This window comes from Cyprinus carpio, chromosome A5, assembly GCF_018340385.1.
Source record: "Cyprinus carpio isolate SPL01 chromosome A5, ASM1834038v1, whole genome shotgun sequence".
Lineage (NCBI taxonomy): Eukaryota > Metazoa > Chordata > Actinopteri > Cypriniformes > Cyprinidae > Cyprinus > Cyprinus carpio.
This window is the reverse complement of record NC_056576.1, coordinates 23352017-23374541: the sequence shown is the minus strand read 5'-3', so window position 1 is coordinate 23374541 and position 22525 is coordinate 23352017. Positions and strand designations below refer to the sequence as shown.

At 36.4% G+C, this 22525-nt stretch overlaps 1 protein-coding gene across 1 annotated transcript in view; it reads left to right on the top strand.

The window, feature by feature from the left end:
- The window catches only part of LOC109090787 (ras-GEF domain-containing family member 1B-A-like), a 64403-nt gene that overhangs the window by 10992 nt on the left and 30886 nt on the right, over positions 1-22525 (top strand). The window contains exons 2-3 of the mRNA XM_042756580.1: positions 3940-3983; positions 10497-10551. Coding sequence (XP_042612514.1) covers positions 3940-3983; positions 10497-10551 — 99 coding nt within the window. The remainder of the gene's footprint in view (positions 1-3939; positions 3984-10496; positions 10552-22525) is intronic.

The following is a 22525-nucleotide window of genomic DNA, read 5'->3' as shown; positions in this document are numbered from 1 at the left end:
TTGTGCTCTGCATTTAACCCATCCAAAGTGCACACACACAGTAGTGAACACACACACAAACACACATTTATTTAAAGATAGCAATATATATCAAATATATATTTTCTGTAAATAAGGTTGCTGTGACATCTACATTTTAGATACCACTAAAATCTCACAATTCTCAGTACCACATACTTCCTGGGCAGTCTTGTACCTAGCAAGAAACTGCCATTGAGATAAATAGGAATGTTAATGAATAACTCTGCTTACGTTTTATAGACCTTTTGGCTCTGTACGTTAAAATAATGCAATGAGTCGGAGTCAGAGTCAGAGAGGCTTTATTGTCATTTCAGCTCTATACAGCTTGTACACAGTGAAACAAAACAGTTTCTCCAGGACCATGGTGCTACACAAGACAACATTAACTGATGCTGTATAATTAAACACTGTGCTCCAGAATTACATTTTTATATTTTAAATGATCACTGAAGTGATTGCATTAATAACAGCACTTCATTGGGTTTCTTTGCCATTTACTGTAATGATATTCTGCTCGTATATGCCCATTTGATCCTCAACGTCCTTGACATTTGTGTCTTGCATGTAAATGATTTCACATTATCTTCAGAGTCTGGGGTATGGTTTGTTTGGTACTTGCCATTAAATGGGTTAATGATGTCAGCACCCCCTCCCAGCCACACCTATTTAATGAAAATGTTAAAAACATAAGCTACGGTCTTCTATTTGCCTTCTATAGTTGCTTTTAGTTGAATCTAATGTGATGTGATTTCTATCCAGAAAGTATTGGATTAAAAAAAGATGTTTGTAATGTTAGTCAAATTTTACATTTGAAAGCAAATGGAAAGTTTGTTATGGATCAGCACTATCAGATACAAAAATACTATTTATTATTATAAATGTTGACAAATTGAGCATTCACTTCAGTTAAATAATTAGTTGAGACTAAAGGATTTAAACTTATTTTCTGCTCATCTGTTGACAACTATGTTTTGGATTTCACATGTAAATGCAGGGCCCCTTTTGTTTTCCTGCTCTTGCTAAAGTTACAAATAAAGCTACAAATAAGACAACAAATGACACGCTTCAGATATCTGCCTGGTGTATTGCTGTTGTAGATTCACCAGCACTTTTTATCTCCTTTCATTTCTTTTAACCGGAAATGTAAGATCAGAATAGTTGTCATCCACCATGTCCTTGAGATACGGTAGCTGCTACTTACAGGTTATGAATACCTAATAAAGCCCAGCTTCTATAAAAAGATGCATGAACAGTGCTACACTGCAATACTGAAAAAACAAAAGTTTAAAAAAAGCAACAATGATCCTTATGCCGGATATACAATATATGATCTTAGACATAATTTTCACTCACTGTTTTCTGGAGGTCACCAACAAGAGCCCGCAATCTTGAAGCGAAACGGTGTTCACTCACGTGAGTGACAATTGCACAGTCTGAATTATTATCTAATTATAAAGGGGAGTGGAAATTATTTCATGATTCACCCCCCCCCCCCCCCCCCAAACGACTTCAGTGCAAACCCTGTATACTTAATTTTGAAACAAATACTAACCCTAACACTAATTGACACATCCTAACAGATAGAATAATGTTTGTTAAGACCAGACTCATACATGATATTTCTGGACTGAATCCATGAAGTCTGAATTTTTCCTGTCAGGTGACTGCTTGATTGAGCTGACCAATGAAATTGACTGCGGGATTTGAATTTAACTGGTTAGTGAGGTAAAATCTTGCCACTCTAAGTGTAAAAGTACATAGCGCAAAAATATTAAGTGAAATTCTCATTAGACTGAATTTAAAATATTTTTAAATACTTTTTGATGTTGAATGAATTACATTTATAATCAGTACTGCTCTCACTTCATATGCCATTGACTAATTGTTTCCCTGCGTTGGATGCAGTGCATTCTGGGTTTCTCCATGAAAAACACATGCAGTGGTAACAAAAATGAGGCACCTGATAATTTGGCCAAAATGAGGCACCAATTGTAACAGCCTTCATGTTGAGAGTCCGCTTATGATGTCTTAAATGACGTACAAGTAGGCGGCATATTAGCTTTTTGAACAAAACCAACACGTTTGATTCCAGATTTCAGTCTCCTGAACCCTTTTGCACGTAATCACCCACGTTCGCCAAAGACCTGGAGAGCGCTCTCCCACATACAAACACACGCACACATGCTTTACCTAGAGGAGGCGTTTAGCCTCTCAGGCTGATGCAGTCACAATGGAGTGTGACATAGATTCTGTAGACCAGCCCCAAAAACATGCACGTAGCAGGCTGCTTTGGTAGCTAGGCAACCAGGCTCCCTCATAATGAAGAACTCTTTTGTGACGTGGTTTCTGTTAGTAATTGTCTGTCCTCTCTCGTGATTTGTGCATGGGTCTCGCTCTCAGATATTGAGTTTAATGATGAATTTACATGGCAACAGTTTTCTGTTCTATTGTGTAATTGATTTGGATCCTAATGGTTTATTTTTCATTTTATATTTGCCTATTAGGTAAATTAAATGTCAGCTCTTATGGAAAGGTCCATCATCTTGGAGCAGGTGTTGTTAGCCCAGGCCCTATGTCATTTCTACATCAGTTGAATAAATTCTCTCTAGAGTCGAAAATTTACCTGTTTCCCAGGTAATTGCTTTGTCCCACCAATAAAGAGAGCAGTGGTCTCTGGTTGAGGTCAGTGTTTAAATTCTTAGACATGAATTAAGTGAGCTTTTCAGAGTGGTTTGTGTGTGAGTGTACGAGGGGTAAAAAAAAAAAAGAATGTGTTAGTGCAGGCTCTGAGCAGCGACAGACTCAACTGCAGACTCTGTTTAGGAGCCTTGTCATTGGAAAGAAAATCCAAGCTGGTTTGCTTTCACACATCACGTTTGAAATGTGACATAAAAAAAAAAAAACACTCCCACAGACTATTTAGGCTGGAAATAGATATTGCCCATATTTTTGCCCCGGTTTACAGTCAGAGCCAGTCTGCAGGTTTTGAGCAGTCTAATTTGATAGATTTCACAAAAAATTGTGTAGTCTAGTGTATAATTAGATTGAGACTATCCAGCCGCAACTGATTTTAGGAATCATTTGCATTTGTCCTGCATCTCTAAGCAACGAGGTTCATGTTTCTGAGTGAGAGTGTGTTTGGAACAACTTTCCAAGTCTGGGAGTGTGTGATCCTCAGTCGCTGATGTCCAGTTTTTCTCTGTAATGGACCACAAAGCTGAAAGTGTGATGCCAAGTGTTTTCAAAATCTGTTAAGATATGTTGTGTAGTTGTGTTATGTATTCTGGCTTTTAGGAACATAAACATCTCATAAAACATAAAAAATATTGCAATTTTAGCATTAGGGTTCAACATTTTTTTCCCAAAAATATAGCATTATTTTTTTTTTATCCATACTGCCCTAATGATTATTTTTAGATGAAGATGGTAAGTTGATGGTTACTGACCCAATTTGAGTATTAACAATTTATTTATTATGCAAGAACACACACTCTATCTTGTGCTCTCAGGGAAAAAAAGGTACAAAAGCTGTCACTGGGGTGGTACCTTTCAAAATGTACACTTTTTTTACTTAAAGGGTGCATATAAGCACTTTTTGAAAGGGTACTGCCCCAGTGACAACTTTTGCACCTTTTTTTCTGGGAAGTGTGTATTGAATACAACTCTAGGAAAACAACTTTACTGTCAAATGTTGTAATGTTTTTTGTTCATATGACCTTTGTGTGGTTTCCATGTTTGATTAGGGTTAGGTTCACAACTGTCATGCAGTTTATAATACTTCTACATTTTCAGTCCAGATTATACTTACTGTTCTCTGAAGCATTTTTGGAGAGTGAGAACGCAAGAAAGCTTTTCAAGCTTTGTATGTCTTTGTGTGTATCCTAGAGCAATAAATTCTCTCTTCTTTTCCCTCCACAGTGCAGGAGTCAGCCGCACATCGGACTGAGGCATGTCACCAAACACACTCTTCTGAGAAATCAAGCTCTGAATGACTGATTTGTAGTTGTTATTTGCCGGTCCTGCGAGCACCCCCAGCACTGCACATTTTTTGTGTTTCCCTATCACACCTGATTCAACTAATCTACTCATTAGTAAAGACTGCAAGACCTGAAATGTTTGTTAGATATAGGGAGACATACAAAATGTGAGGTGCTAGGGGTGCTTGCAGGACCGGTTTGAAAACCACTGTCCTATAGGGAACAGAAAATATTGATTTTGGAGCACAAGCTGCAGGTACTTTGAGGTTCCCACCACTGATTTTTGACAGTCAGGCCTAAAATGCATCAAACATTTATTTATACATACCGTATTGCACACCTGAATACTCTTCACATAGAGAAAGAAAAAAACTGTGCTTTAAGCTGCAGTGTATGATTTGAGTACTTTTTCCTGTGTGCATAAATGCAAAAATTGTTTTCACAGAGCCACACAAATACACTCTTCTGAGAAATCAAGCTCTGAATGACTGATTTGTAGTTGTTATTTGCATATTAAAAAATATAAATGCTGTGATCATTTACTCACCCTCATGTTGTTCCAAACCCATAATATCTTTATTTACTTAGCGTACAAATTGGACAAAATATGATGAGAGAATATAAAAATTGCCATCCAAAGATGAACAAAAGTGTAATGGTTTTAGAACGACACGAGGGTAAGTAAATGATGACAGAATTGACATTCTTGGGTGAAATATCCATTTAAGCTTGCATACGGGGTGTTTTAATAAAATGACACGCAACTTTAAGACTCATCAGAACATTTGTTTGCTTGAAAGCAACATATAATCATTTCTCACTTCAAGAAGTCTCATAACATTGCCTGTCTAATAAAGAGTTGAAGAAGGTTTTTTAACACCTGTGTGAACAGCATGACACCACAGCACTTCATACAGTGAGTCTGTAGCCTGATCCACTGTCCCTGTCCTGCAGACAATACAGCAGTGACGGGGATCAGACACAAGCTCTCCATCAAAGCCCAGAGCTCTTCCCTTTCCCCATTTACACAGGGACCTCGCTGGCCCCCACACACTCCACCATCAGCCCGGCACTGGAGGCGAGGCTTTGATCCTTGCGCACATAGACAGTCACGGTCCTTCTGAAGAGAGCGTCTAGGAATGCTTAAACATGACTTTCATCTTCCCAAATTCAGATTCTCTTTCTGTCAGCATGTGCTCCACTTGTTCTCAAGGCAACCGTGGCCAGGCTCAACCACAGCCGGGTCAACTGGGTTTATCTGATTCTTTGATACTATGCATTTGATGCCAGTTTTTTTCTGAGGCAAGCAGCTGAGTTCAGAAAGAAAGAACTGATGGGAATGTGGCGGATGGATCGTGTTCCAAATGCTTTTGATGAGACTCGCCTGACTTTTACACTTGGCTCACAAAGCCAAATTGTAATAAAAGCACTTCATTAAAAAGTGACATGAAGGAGCATTTATGCAGTGACAACAACAATTAGACCCGTGAAATCTGCCTCAAACTTTAATTACTTTGATTAAGTTTTTAAGTAAAAAAAAAATTGTTCTCACAGAAGGTAAACAAGAACTGTGGCCTGGGTGTATGAGGCTAGCATTACAGGGTCTCGTGTTTCATTGTGTAGTTTCTTTGACATCAAAAGGCTCCTTGGACTGGGCTTGTGTTTTTGCCAGTGAAGATTAGCTTGACTGCTGTATGCTTGTGTGATCAAAACATATTCCTCAGTAATCAAGACAAAACTGATCTTTTTATTTAATATATGTATATTTTATACTTCAACAGGACCATGAAAAGAACACCACAAAAGTTTGGAAACTCCCTGTATAGGCAAAGTGGGGGTTTGGACAATATTAGCATAAATCCTTACTTAGTGACAACTTTACATTGATAAGCGACAATCAATCAAAAAAAAAAACATTACTTTTGAATGGTATGTATGCATACTTGGCCACGTCACTTCACTTTCACTTTCTTAGCTATATGGCTGCTTGGTGTGAGTACTCAATTCAGTGAGACTCATAAAATGCTACATTTTTATTACCTTGCCCTAGATTAGATTATGTACATTATGCAGATTAAAACTACATTTTTAAGGAAAGTAAAAAAATTATGCATGTGCACATTTTTTTTAAACAATTATATAACAAGTCTTTATAAGGTGCTGTTACATGAATAGTTTCTTTTGTTACTTTTATTTAGCAAAAAATACTCTGCTTTTACTTTTTATGTAATTACTTTTTTATAATTTATATACTGGAAATGCAACTGTGCAAAACATTTGTAGTTTTGAAAAGATTCCTGATTTGCTGCTGAGAGGATGAAGGGATAAAACAAATGCTCTAATCTCTGTGATTTGATTGATCAAATCTCTTTTCTTTATATTATCATACAGTGTAAGTGGATTACTGTATGTATAGGTCACACCAGATGTGGTCCGTTCACATCTAAATAATGACAGTTTGCACTCAACTAATAAAGAGTTTAGCGGGCACATAGCTATAATGGAACTATAGTGGCGTGCTAGCTACAGCTGTAAATCCTGCATCGACCCATCACTGGAACTTTGATTGGCCTTAAAACAGTAGCATGTCTGCTAGGCACATAAATCAGGCTTGCACTCTGCACAAACGTGCTATGTTGAGGTGCTAAAAATGGGGAATGGTATTGATTTTTTTCCTCAATGTCATGAGAGGATGAGGATTTAGCAGACCCTCATTATGCCACTGCATGCAGTTGTTGTGTTTCACAAAGATTCTGCCAAGAATCTACTCCAGTTGATTAAGAATTGAATGGCCAGCTTGATTAGCTTGCACTGAGTTCTGATCTGTGTGAGATTCCATGCCAGAGTGAAACTGTCTGCCCAGTACACATTATATGTGCTTGACTGGTTTTAGAATCACTAATTTTGATCCTAATTCTATACTTGCAGGCAAATGCAGTGGCTAGAAAAAATCTGATTAATCCACTCAAAAGAACTATTTTTTTTTTTTTGCATTTTTAATTGTGATTACAAGACAACATAATATGTTATAATATATAATCCATATTATATTGACAGTAATGTATTAAGAAATCTGTTGATTTAATTCAGTCTGACATGTATGCCTTCACCAGAAGGCAATGAAGTATAATTACTAATTAATAAAAATAATAATTATATTTCACCTGTTCAAAAGTTTGGGTTGGTATTTGTTAGTGTGTAGTACTATTACAATTTAAAATATCTTTTTTTTTTTTTTGAATTTATTTAAAAATGAAGTATATTAGTAATGTATACATATCCATTATTCAGCTTTTGTTACGCCTTCGTCTGTTGTTTCCTGTCTAGCACTGTTACTTATTGTATGTATTTAATATGTTTACTGTTCTATTTGTGTAATATTTTTGTAATTTCTGCACTGCAGTTTCCTGAAGGAACCACATTTCTTTTTCCTCTGTAGTGTGTTAACCATGACAGTAAAGCTGACTTTGATTTTGAACATGCATTATGGTAATGAGTTATGATTTGGGTTTTAGATAGAACTAAAAAGATTTTATGCTCATAAAAGATATGACTAAGGAGGGATTCCAGATCTACTTGTGCTGCTTAATATTTTGTGAAAATATATATTTTTTCAGGTTTCTTTGAAAACAATGTTCAAAAGAACAGCATTTATTTAAGAGAAACCTTTTGTAACATTATAAATGTCTTTACTGACTCTTTTGATTGTTTTAATGTGTCCTTGCTGAATGAAATGTATAATTTAAGTGGTCGTTTGAGCGGGCTGTTTCTGCTCTAAACTTCAGGCTCTAAGCTTCTTTGATTTTTATGTTCACATGGTTTCAGAAATATCTTCGGTTTGAGTAGCACGATTGCGATGTGAATTGATGAATGAATCCCAGAAGAGACACAACACGTCAGGATGACTAATCGACAACTTTCAAACCTGCCAGACATCCTTCAACTGTCTGCTTTCAGACAGAGATTTATAAGTCAATGCTGTGGATTGATTCAGACCTGTCTGTCTAAAGTCTAAATCTAAAATAAACTGGAGATCCATTCATTTGAGAAATCTTTCTTTGACCCTTTACCCTTTCTATGGTTAATTCCATTCACAAAGTATACATTTCACTCGAGCTCACTAAGCTTGTTCAAGTATCACATTGTTAAAAGCAGTCAATCATTTATTTAAAACACACAGAAGGAGCTTGTAATCAACCTGATGAGTTGAGTTTATGCTTTGACAGTTTAAATGGCAGTCGAAGGATGATGATTTCATATGCTTGTCTTGCTTGTCACTATATTTGCAGAGTTAATAGTTGATTCTTGAATTATAGGGAGTGCAGTTTCCTGAGATAACGTGTAGGTGAGCATCTGTTTTTCACACAGACGTCAGTGTGACAGAAGAGGCAATCATCTGTGTGATTAGAGGGGTCTGGTGCACCTGTGGCAGCAGCATGGATTCCCCCAGTGTTTCCATTAAAGCTAAAACCTCAGTAGACACTGTTTGGCTCCTTCAGTGCCAGGGACTGATGTTCCAATGAGCAAACTGTGTGTGAAATGTCTGGTTCCTAGCACCTGAGGACGGCGGGTTCCTGTTTTGCCCTTCAGACCGTGTTGTTTGCATGGTTGAAGATCATGAAGATTACCGGAAAACTTGAATCTTGGCTTAGAGCAGCCCTGGACATGCTTGGCAGTTGTTGAAGCAAACACAATGTGTTAAAGCCAAGTCCTCTATTATTAAGAAGCATGGTGGCTTGAAATTAAAGTCCCTGATGCTTTTGTTAACACTTTACAGTAACACTCAATGTGTTAACATTAGTTAATACTTTAGGCATCATGATATAATCAACCATATTTTTTACAGTATATATTGTTCTAGGTTAATGTTATATTATAAATATACTAGATAGATAGATAGATAGATAGGTAGATAGAGATATATGTATATATCTATTTATTTATGACTTTTTAGCTTTATTTTATTAGTATATATAGATGTCAAGTGCTGCGAAAGTTGACACTTGTTATTTCATGTTAGTTATTGCATTAACTAATGATAACCTTGTTGTAAAGTGTTACCATTCATCCTGATCTTGACAACATGGTATTAAAAACAGGATGTGGGACTGAAGACAGATTATAATTAATAAGCCGATGAATGATCCAGCCCTCAGTTTATCCATGAGATCACATTCTTTCCAGCTGTGCCAAACTCCAAACATCCTTCCGATTAAGTCAACATGGATTACCTTTCTGACCCAGCCAACTACAATAAATGCAAGACAGGACTTGCAACTCAAGTCGTTTGCAGGGGAAGAAGGAGTGTTAGTGTAGTCCATTATAATTCCAGCTATTGTATTAGTGGAATGCTTTTAATTACATGCATGACTTGCTTTCCTGCCTATTCTGTCATTTTCTCATTCTCTGCCAGAGCCACCGGGTGCTGTAACGCAGCACTGTTGTTTTGTTAATTGCTTTGGATCACTGACCGATGGACTTGTAGGGCGAGATGCTTTCCGCCATGTTGCCTCAAATTTGTTATTTGAAGGTCTAGACTTTAATTAGCCAAACAAGCTGCTCTTTCTCCTATGTCTATATTACAGTCACACAATTTCCATTCATCTTGACATAGATACCTGCTCACACGAGTAATGAATTCTACTCTTTTATTATGGTCATTTTTCCTAAACTGTATTCATTAAATATCACCAAGGTTGTTCGAGTCAAAGCATCGTATTCTTATTTTACTACATTTTGTACTAGTAAATTAATCACTGCAGTAACTGAAATCTGTAACACTAATAAATCAGTCTGATTTATTAATTATTCTCTCAAAGGTTGATGTTGGGCTATAATGGTTGCTTATTTATGCAATGGACCAATAAAGCTGATAAAACAAAGCATTCACATATTGAATTTCCAGCATCTCTCTTCTCAGTTTTATCATTGAGTCCATGTCACTTTTTGAATATGTCGTGTGTAAATATCTTGACACATTCTAAGCATTGGAAGTGATATGGATAGTAGGACAGGGTCCATAATATTGTTCTGATGTATATTGGGTGTGCAGTAAAAATACTTCTGTGGTTTGCAAAATATGATTTAATAAATCATTATGCAAAGCTCAGTTAAAGGCAAATAATAATGCAATGATCAACAATCTTGAAGCTTTAATATCCTGAAAATGTTGTGTAAATAATTGAATGTGAATAGTGTGATTGTGTCGTATTCTGTTTTCAAAGCTTTTCTAATGCTATGTAACTGGTTTGGGTGCCGTTTGAGCCCTTATGTAACTTGAGTTTGAAGTAACTGACTTTGTCTAATGACTTTGTATCAGCTTTGAATCTGGCATATCTGTGAGCCATCTGAATGACCTGTGATCATGACAACCATCATGTGATATTTATGCATCCTCATTTAATGTGGAAGGAAACTTAAACTTGCTACAGTTTCCACATGACCTGTGTGTCAATTTTTGTGTTCCTGTATTGATTAATTGATTTTCTACTTTCTTTTGCAGCCTACCATATTTGGAACACTGATTGAAAAACCGCTGGGGGATCACAATGCAGTAAGCAAATCATATGGTCTTTATTCTGAATGTTTGAAGAAGAAAATATGTATTAGATCAAATATGGTATTGACACATTCCTCTGCATGTTTGATTCTGCACCAAACATCTAAACATTGCAACAAAACGTACTCGTCATAAGCCATTTAGGCTAAGACGCTACAGGGAAAAGTCATTTTTCTCCAATTTCTGAAGCCTTTTTCAGTCACGCAGTGAAACTGCACGACCATTGGTTTGTGGAGTTCGATAGAAACAAACCAATGGCGGTGCGGCAGAGCTGCGTGAGCCTATGGTGAGCAAGCCCGCCCGAGCCAGCCAAAAGGGGCGGGGCATCGGGCTATATAAGCGGCCGTCTCACCCAGGCAAACTGATTTAATTCGACTGAAGTGACGACATGAGGTGTCCTTGCGTATAGCACGGCAAAGTACGCAGTACTCGTTCCGTATCTAAGGGAACCAAGGTTACGTTAGTAACTGAGTACGTTCCCTTTTGATACTACACTCATACTGCGTCATAACCCGTTTAGGCTAAGATGCTACAGGGACAATACAATCACGCCGTGCTATCAGGAAGGATGGAAGGATTGGTATCCGGGTATTTGCCCAGAGCACTGAGAAGGGCTTGTAATGAATACGTAAAGTATCCCAGACCAACCGGGGATGTAGTTACATCAGTCATCTTGCTGACCTCCTACAGTTCAGGCACCAAGGGGCCTGAGAACGTGTAGGGTACTTAAACTAACACCAAGGGCCCAAGGACCCAAAAAGCAAAACCGACCATTGGCTCTGCCGCGCCACCATTGGTTTGTTTCTTGCAGTTTCACTGCGTGATCTAAAAACACAGTACGAGTGTAGAATCGAAAGGAAAAAGGACCTTTCCCCTTAGCCTAAATGGCTTATGACACAGTACGAGTGTAGAATCGAAAGGGACCTGCTGTTTTTGCTCTCACGGATAATGTAGCTTTTCATACTTATTTCTGTAAACCCCAAAATTTGTGTTTGACCTTTGAAATGAAGACAATCGTTTTGCTCTAGACAAAAGTTGCCCATTTCCTTTATTGTTTGTCATCCAGTTTCAATAATCTGTACCATGCCTCAACATTTTCTTGACAAATTAAACATATCAGATAGAGCTGATACAGAATCAGGAGGAGGAATGCAAAGCTTGCCAAGTAGCAAATGACTTATTTAGTTGCTTATGGAGCCAAGTGCATGAGAAAAAAGCAGCTACATCCTTCATTCAACAGAAATAATCAATTTGTCAGAATATTTTGTCATGTTGCCACTTACTTGCCCTATGGTGGGTTGTGTTATTCTTCACTGATCTGTCATTTATGTGTAATGATCAAGGCCAGGAGTAGTACAGGATGCAAATGAAAAATTTAATTTGCCCCTCTCTTGTGTGTAGTATTTACAAATGCTTTTTATTAATTTTTTCAAAATTTGCCTGCATTTTTCTTATGAGGGCTAATCTTTTTTTGTAGAACTTAATTTATTAAAAACTCAATTTATTAATTAAGTACTGCAAATTAGTATTTAATATTCAAGTGGTTGACATTCAGTTAAGTTTATGTTTAGCTGTGCAGGGCCAACTCTCCCTCAATCCTGAGGATACTAACAGTTGGAGATCATATTGTATTTAGCAAAGTTTTGGGCAGCACACATGCTTTCTCTGCCTAATGAAACCTGGGAGAATCTAGCTTGCCCACAGACACACAGGAGGATCAAGGCCTAATATAATGCTAACATATGCGTGTCGAACAATGGCTTTCTCCACGGGACTGTGCACCAGAGCCAGTCGACACATGAGATCAGTGCAGAAGGCTTAACTCCAAATGAGATGAGCTTTAAGGATTAAAACAATTACAGTGTGCCAAAGCCAAATTGATTTTTTGCAGTGGTTTTATTCTCTGCAAACTTATATTAGTCCAATCTCTCATCCACCTTCTCTGCTGCAACGCATGATCTCTTTGCTATAGGAATGAAAGCAGATCATGGGAGGTTTGTTATAAAAAATACTCATCTTTAGAATGTTTGTCTTTGGCCTTGTACTGGTGACCTTATATTCACCAGTACATGTGACTGTAGGAGATTTGGCTCTGTAGCATATTATAGACAACATGGATTTCAAATGATTTTAGCTGTGAGTTTTATTTATTACAACAATTACAACATTTGTACAAAAAAACAGATTTATTCAGGAACAAAACAAGTGACTGTCTAAATGAACCTTTTTATATATAATATTTACAGCACAAAAGAGACATGCACAGTGGTCATAGCAAGTGCTTTAGAAGTAAGAGAATTTGTGTTCCATTAGTGTATCATGAACATTTGACTGATGATTGACTAGATGCCTGAGGTTGTTAATCTAGGTTGGTGTCTCATGACAGTGGCAGGACAGCTCAGTTGGAGCTCTGGAATTTTAATCAGTTTTTTGGAGTTTTGAGGGGGAGGTGTCTGATTCACTGGACCAGTTAAGGACAAACTTTATATTTAGAACACATCCACTCATGGAACCATCTGAATAATACAGTAGCGACCTCCAACATAATGAGCTGAGCAACTTTAGCAGCATGACAGGGAAGTTGGAGAGAGTCTTACAAGCTCTACAAGAAGGATAACTATCCTTCTTTAATACAAATTACAAACATTAGGCAGTTATCTTTTATTATACTTTGACAAATCTCAAGATGGCACACTTTTTTTTTTTAAAGCATATCCATATGTGTTTTAAACCTTGGGTTGTTTGATGTGTGTGTGTGTGTGTCTGTGTTATTTCTTTTTTTTCGTGAGCTATTGGTATTGATGCTTTGTGGGTCTGCATATTCACTAGGTTTTTCTAGGTCAGCAGTAGCTAATGTCAGAAGCGTTTATTTGATTTCATGCAGCTGACTGCATTGCTATGGCAACAGCAAAAGCTTTTATGCCCACATGCACCCTTTGAAATGAAAGTGATTCTTCAAACGAGGAGAAATCATTTTTAGATGACGCTGCATCATTAATAAGACCTCTGTGTTTTCTAGGCTTATTTTAGTTTAAATTGAGATGTTTTACTCATGTTGAAAAGATCTGGATTTCTCATATTATTGTAAATCATGTATGTGTATGTTTGTGTGAATGTGCTGCATGTTGGTGAGAGCTTCATATCTGCTTTGAGACACAATTATGGTAGTTCACTTCTGCTACAAGAGAAAAAAAACTGGCTTCTTGAATTGTAATTGACAAAAATTCATAATCATGACATTAGTCAAATTGAGGTACTAATTCACAATTATGAGATTTAAAAAGATCTGAATTATGACATGAAAAAGTTAAAGTTATGACCACTTTTTGTGTCTTAATTTTGACTTGTATCTTAGAACTATTACTTAGTATCTATTAATTTCAACATTTTTGTCTCTTTATTATGAATTTTTTTCATGTATTTACCCAATGCATGTTATTTTTATTTAATTTAATTTTTTTTGGTATGGACAGACAGACAGAGAGACACATTTCATGTTCAAAACAGTCAACATCATGCAGAGGCCTGTTTTCCCCATACTAATGCAAAGCAACTTGTATAAAACGTATGATAAATCCAGATAGCAGATTTGATCACATTACCAGTCACCATCAGCAATTGGATAAATGGGCAATATATATAATGAAACATTTTGAGAATACTTTTTTTAATGATGTATTTGTCAAATAGGTTTGTTTTCTGTAGTAAGTGCACATATATGTCAGCTTAATGTTCGGAGAAATCCAGGATTATCATGGAGTCTGCCAGGCTCTGGTTTACTGCCAACGGATGCAATGCCAGTCGGACAATCTAACGATGATGCATTATGTAACGAGTCAGGATTGTTATTAAGCTTGTCATTTGGTCTACAGTGCTTCTCAACTGCTGGATCATGGCCTAAAATCAGAAGTCTGTTCTGATGCACGGGGGGAACACAAGATGGAATTAACCACATAATAGTACATAATTAGGATAACTTTATGAGAGAATATTGTTCCCATATCTTTTATTGTTGTTTTGTTAAAAATCACCACTTGGTTTACTCCACACGTGTGCAAAAACATTTTGGATTCATGGCCTCCTTAAGATAGTAATCTGTGAATGTACAACAGCATGAATTAACAAGGATAAACCTAGTACCATTGATGCATGGCAATGTTTTTCTTCTGACATTTTGGACTATATAAAGGAATGACCATATAATTGTTTTTTCTCTCTCTTTCAGATTGTAAATTATTGATAATATGTTTGTTGCTCCCCCTTCCCTGTTTGTTTGAATGGATGTTATTTTGTTTATATAAAAATAAAAAGTTTATCACAAAAAAAAAACACTTGGTAGAAGCTAGCCAAATTACAAGACCTACTAACTTCTTTGGTGATAAATGATAATGTCACATATTTATAAATAATTAATATATATATATATATATATATATATCTTTACTATTTTTGAAAGAAGTCTCTTATTGTATCAAAATACAATAGAAACAGTAAAATTGTGAAATATTATTACAATATAAAATAATTGTTTTCTTTTTTAATATATATATTTAAGTTTCATTTATTCCCTTGATGGCAAAGTTGAATTTTCAGCAGCCATTACTACAGTCTTCAGAGTCACATGATCCTTCAGAAATCATTCTAATATGCTGATTTTGTGCTCAATAAACATAACATTTCTTATTATTATCAATGTTGAAAACAGTTGTGCTGCTTAATAGTTTTGTGGAAACCATGATGCATTTTTTTAGGATAATAAGCTCAAAAGAACAAGACTTATTTCAAATCTTTTATAACCACATAAATATCTTTACTGTCACTTTTGATCAATTAAATGTGTCCTTAATGAATAAAAGTATTAATTTCTTAAAAAATATATATATTACTGACACCAAACTTTTTGAACTACATTGTTTGTTAAATGTATTATTAAAAAATAGTTGCCTCTTGATCTCAGAAGAATATTGCTTTTGATGCCAGTTGAGAAGCATTTTTCTAGAGCAACTCTCATCTTCACCCTCTTCTTCTTTCAGACAGGATTCTTTAGTTCTCAGAGTGAATATGTGAACATTCCTGTGGTAAGCTTCATGGAAGTTGAATAGAGAGGTGGTCAAGGGTATATGTGCATGAATAACCTATACCCACTTGTATGCGCCTGCTTCAGATTTTTTGCTGGCAGAATGAGGTACTTGAATATCAAATGTACCATCTGGTGCTTCAGCACACTGTAATACACTGTGAGCAAGGAAAGCAAACAAGTCTTTCTCAGGCTCATAAGGTGTTTGGCTTTTTACGAAGGAGGTGTCATATATGGTTTAATTCCAATGCCTGTACTTGACGTACCATTTTCTATGTTGTTTGCAGATAACATGTGCTCTTTATCATTAACAATGTTTTTTCAGACACAATGCAGTGTTCACTTTGGCCCACAGCCTTCATACAATTGGGGGGGATGAGTGACCTTCCTCTGAGGATGTTTGTCTTCCAAAGAAAGGCTGCTTTGATGACTAACTGACTCAGCGCTTTTATACTGGCTGCATTATTCCCGTGTTACGGATGGGCTACCACAGCACCCGGGTCCTCCTAAGATGAATTTCTCTTGTTTGAACTGTAATAACAAACAACCTTTTGTATTTAATAACCTAGAACACTGACGCAGTGCATCTTCAAGAATTTTTTTATCTTTGTTCAAAGTATGAAAACAGAATGAAGGTCAGGAGACCAGTGAATGGATAAATAAAGTGTACAGGAATGTTTTGTACATGTAAAGCCATTGACACGATCCAGTGCTTAACTTGATCTAGTTGTTCTGCGATTCTGAAGATATTTTAAAGACAAAAAAACATTTATACATTTGGCTGCTGTTTTAATCCAAGCTGTACAATGTCCTCTATGTTTACATGCAACAAAATGTTCCATTAGTAATCAAATTGATGGCTCTCGATTGAAAAGCCTTCATGTAAACAACTCAACTGAGCTCTGTCTGATCGGATTGGAAAGGGATTCAAGAAGGAAAAAATGAAGCATTTAAACACTTAAATCTCAATCGGATTTAAAAATACCTTGTGCACCTATATTTTTACGTTTTACTACTATTTGTTTACGTCTTATGACCACATTTGTTTTATTTTCTTGTCTTTCAAACTGTTCATTGGCGTAGACTGAAATATATTTGACATGAATTTCAGCCTACTTTTTAGATGTGTCATAAAAGCAAAAATTACAGTTATACTTGTCTGGAAATTTCTCAATTTTCATCCAAGCAGCACTCTTAACCTTGTGTGAAATGGCTTTTACGTAAGGAACATCTGTAAGAATGTAACCATTACACATCTCATTGAATCTGTGTGCAGTGTGATTGTGTCTGACACACATTATCTTTCAGTCTTTCATGGCTGCTCAAATTGCTCTTTGTAATGTTGTTATTTGCATGCCTCCAAGCTCTTCCCACTTCCATTCAACAATTCAGAAGGAAATAATTTGGGCTTATGGACCTGGCTTAGAAATAACAGTGGCCACGATACCATTTTAAGAGGATTAAGTAAATCTAAAGGGTTATCTTGCATCAATGTACCTGAGGCCCAGAATTGTTTTCAATGCAACAATGATCAAGAGCAATTTTATACTGGTCAAAGTGAAAGAACAATGCACCAAATTTCACCAAATCTTTGTAGTTACTTTCCACTTACAGTGGCCTCAAAAAGTATTTAGACACTTAAACCGCACTCAAGAATATATTAATTTCGTTGCATTAACAAAACGTTAAACATGGTGCCAAACAGTTGATGGCAGAGCTAATTTCAAAACTAATGTAACTTTGCTGAGCAGTGTTTACAATGACTTTGACAATAAAGTATCCAAATAGTTGTTATCAGCTGCTTCACTGAAGTTCATGGAGGATGTGTACCCTGGCCTTCTGCATGCCATTTAGATGCTGTCCCCAGACAATCATCACTTCCCTCAGCATAATAGCTGTATTGCTCCAGACTCAAGCAGATATGGCTATGTTTTTTAGTAGGTTCCTTTATATAGGTGGCTGTTTGACAAAGCAGTTGGTTTTATTACTGGCAGGTTTTTCTATTGATGCCATACTTGATAAATCTGTGTACTCTTGTTTGGACTGTATTCTAACTGTATTCTAAAAGAAAGTTTAACTGAAAGGACTGAAAGTTTTAAATGATAATGATGTGGAATTCACTGCCTGCTTTCACCTGATGACTTTAACATGTCCATCAGATTCACTTGTGGCACATCAGTACTATAAACTCTCAGGAAAACCCCTCACACCCACTCACTGTAGTTTTTAAGGCACCTGCTTTCATTTAATAGCTGTCATGTGTCCGATTACACTGTTTCACAGAGAGAACTAGTTACCTCACCGTTGTGAAATCCCCACATTTTCTTTCCATTTCCTCTTTCTCCTAATTCTTAGAGAATCGTGTTGTAAATAATGAAGTCAACCAAATTTAACTGTAAATCAGCTGATTGGAAACCTCAGGACATGCCATTTATTGCATACATTTCTGTATTGTGGGGAGAAAAGAATTTTTCACGATTCAAATTTTACTCAATCTGGATACACTTTTAGATGAACTTCTTGTATCACAGGAAATCCCTTTTAACAAAGCAAAAATGCAAGTAGAGGGTTTATTTATGAATAATTTACCTGATTATTGGCAACATTGTGTATTAAAGAAGATAAACTGAGCTATGGATTTACTTTACTAAGCAGTGTGAGCTTTAGAGTAGACAGAAACGGTATGCTTTTCCTGAAGGAATTATTAAAGATTTCTTTTTTTTTTTTTTTTTTTTTAGATTCGTTGCCCTTTTCTTTTGAGTAAATAGAGAAATATGGTTTATTCATGCTGTACCATAGCCTGTGGCAAGCTAAGAATTTTTCTTCAAGGTGAGATTAGATATGTTAAGTCATTTGTTAAATTGTTCAACAGGATAATAGGCTTCAAATTTGCATGCATGTGTTGCCTTTAATTGCTTCATGTTTACAAACCTTTCAAAGACAAACTGTAAGTCTGCAGCAGCAGATAATCACTTTCTTCTCCTGTGGTTATGAAAAGCTGACCTGTATGGAAATGTGCACTTTGGATCTATTAAAATTTTTTGTAATTTTCTCATTCCTTAAAGGGGTCATCGGATGCCCATTTTCCACAAGTTGATATGATTCTCTAGGGTCTTAATGAAAAGTCTGTAACATAGTTTGGTTAAAATTTCTCAGTGGTAGTGTAAAAAAAACACCCTGTTTACCCTGTCAAAAACAGCTCTTTTCAGAGCAAGCTGTTTTGTAGCAATTTCCTTTCAATGGTAATGAGCTCTGCTGACCCCGCCCCTTTCTTCCCAGCCGCTCTCTGAGGGACTGTTTACTTTAGCCGCATTCATCGTGAAACTTCATTATTAGGAAAGGAGATTTGCAAAGACTATACTCACTCTTCCTGTAGGTAAAGGACCACAAATGATTCGCACAAACATAATCACATTTAGGCAGATCTGGTGCGCATTCCCTTCAGAAACAAATCTAATCCACTGCGTCTTCAGCAGCTCAGATGTCGGGAGTAAATGACGACTGCTATGTTCATTATTACATCCAACAACAAAACACCTCAATCACTTCGGAGACATTCTTGTGTACATCTGCTCCGGCAGTGAAACAATGGCACAATGTTCACAGCTCACTCAGGGCGGGTCTAAGGTAAGATGCCAGTCCAGTGTGTGCTGAAATGCCACTGTCAATCAAACTATCGTGGGCAGGGCCTGTCTCTGTGACATCACAAAGACAGGGATCTGAGATTGGCATGATTTGAGACAGGGGTAAAGGTTTTAGTGGATTAAAATAAAAACCATTGGGTGGATTTTTATCATTATAGGGTGGTTGTGTACACACTGCCAACACATTATCTCAGATTTCTAGCTATGTGAATATATATTTACTAATTATCTGTTAAGCATTTTAGGATTTGTGTTGTGAAACAACAAATTAGCTCTTTATCATAAACCTTTTGCCTCAACTATGTTATAGTCATATGTATACATTAAATATATATAAAAAAAATTGTTTGTATGATTATGCCACCAAAAATAAATAAAAAATCATATAGTAACACAATAGTGTTAGTAAGGGTATTAAAATATTCTCTAGTATAATAATTTTATTTCTTTGCTACATACCGCATCATTTATATTCATGTTGCATCTTGTTTTTCCTCATTTTCGTGAATTGAGACCAAATGTGTGAATGCGGTGGTGGTGTGATTAAACATCCATCCACCCAATAAAATGTCTACTAAGATATTGAGTGATGTTTGCATGGAAGCACTGGTAGATATAGTGAAGGCCTGTATGTGTGATAAAATATGACTTATGTGTGAAATATGATGCTCAGTTTGAAGTGCACAAATGAGGCTCTGAACTGCTCATTTGTGTTTGAGAACAGAGTAAATTAAGTTTGACTTGAATGTGTTGCATGGGAAAACTTTAAATGATAAACATAATGAGGTAATTAGAAGCTAATCTTAAATGGAGATCAAGCTTTAAATATAGCATGGGAGATGTTTATGCATGTGTAGGAACCCATTTAATAACAGTTTTGATCAGCTTTGAACCAGAGCTGGAGGATTCACAGTTCAGTCAATCTTTAAAACTTAAAAATAAATAAATAAATTAATATATATATAAAAAGTTTGCTCTCATAAATAGGTAATTGTTTGCCTAATTTGTTCACTGCTAACTGAAGATGCAAACCATGACAGTTGAAACGCACGCTTTCTCAGAGAAGAGAGTGAGAAGATGTTGTTTAGTCATCATCGGAGTAATAGATTTGTTTTTATTTTGCCAAAAAAAATTTAACAGAGCATAACCAGTGCAATTTATTTTTGCCCTTTTAAGATGAGACTCAAAGACATATTTTCTTTATATTCCTCGAATAATATGGAAAAAACCCTCCCAGTTTGAATGAAAGGCACACATGTGCCACAAAGGATTATGGGTAGTAATAAAAGGTGTCCGTTTCAATTGCATTAAACTGACTGTGACCACATAAATTGATGTTTGAAGCCAAGGAGAGGAAGGTAATGGTGCACATGTGTCTCATGAGGTTGTCATTTTATACATGCTACAAATCAGAGGCCAGACAGTTATTCTGTCCATATGCGAAAGTCTGAAAAAATAAAGGATTGCTAAAAATGAATGCTAAAACCTTAGGTATGTAGTAGGACTTTTCTACATGCATGAGTGTGTCAGTGTGTGATAAAGAGAGAGCAGTCAAGCAGACGACTCTTCCCGGGGCAATAATATTTCCCTCGGGTGTGTGAGTGAGGACGGGAGAGAACAGGTGCAGGGGCCGACTGCGCTCTCAACACTGTGACTAATGGTGCTGAGAGGCAGAGTAGGACAGAGAGAAGACAGAAATGATGAGAGGAGGATGACTGTGTGGTTGGAGGGGGTGTTGAGTGACTTTGACTCATTGGAGTGTGCCTTTCACTCTACACCCGCCACGAAGTGACTCTCACTGTCAAGTGATTGACAAATTACATTATTAATGTAAATGAAATCTAGGACTGCATCCATAGGTATTTCAACATAAAGTACTTAAATACAGAGAGCAGATTTTTAGGAATGTTTCAGAAGTGATTCACAACAGGGGAGCCGAAGCATGGTTCCAGAAATATTTTGCTTTCTTAAAACGGTAAAAATGTATTCAAATAGATTCAGTAGGAATTAGAGAATAATAAATGATGTGGATTAATCTCAGGATTGCTTTCAGATTGTTTTTAAGAAAAGAAAACTAAATATATGCATATATTAAAGTGGAATACACTGAATTTATGTGCTCAGTGAGTTAGTTAATTATTGTTACTTTCTGACTTAATATTACTAACTTGATTCTATTCATAATATTTAATATATTGAGCATATTGAAGTCAGGTTTTTTCAGGGAGGAAGTTAGAAGTTGTCATTGTCAAATAAATTACACAAACATTTAACAACCAAATGCTCTCTGCAGAAAACTAAGGGAAATTGTTGGGTCTTAGGAGAATATGACAGAAAGGTTGAAATACACTGATTTACAACCAGGTAAGAGGGACCATTCTGGAAGTTTACATGAACATATATAATAGTATAATTACCCAAATACTGAACATACAGGCACAAATGAACCTCTGGTGCTTGTATGAGCACTGCTGTGTCTGGAATTCAGTCTTTTTGTTGGGAGAGAATCCTGAATATCTCCAGTGGATTTAGCTGGGTGTTTTTCCTCTTGACTTTGAGTGTTTCTCGAGGTCTCACTGGGGACACTTGCACAGCTTTTACTGCTGTCTGAATGGCAACAGATGAGAGAAGGGGGAGACTCAAAAACGATTACTGTCAAGTGTGTGTGTGTGTGAGCAAGGACTTTGTCTTCAAGCCTACTGAAGCGTATACACGCTTCTCTTCAATCCTCTCTGTCTGTCTGACTCATAATGAGCTCATATCCAGTTACATCATAGCGAATCAACCCTTTGAATCCAATAGGTAGCCGCTGGCTTAGAAACTCTTTCACCCACCAACTGCTAAATTTGTGAGAGATTTATTGGATTTCTGATATGTGGAAATAATTCTCATGGGTTCCATGCCACATAATCTTGCTGGTTACGGTATAGATGAGAAAACATCCTTTCTTCTTTCTCCTTCTCCCTGACGAGTTTGATTGACGTGCTTAAGACTTTGAGTCAAGCGGCACTGTCAGACTTTCTTGTCTGTCTCTACAGGTTTGGTGTGCTGATGCAATTTGGGAAAGTTCAGCAGAAGGCCACAGTTATGGGTTTAAAAGCTGTCACAGTAAAAAGTAGATTTTCTTTGTAACTCTATTTGATATTTCTTTCCATATTGTTGCTGAACTCTAAAAACAAATTCTGAGCTCTAAAATGCTACTTAGGTACTGTATATTAGATCAATCTAGTCAATATTAGATCAGTCT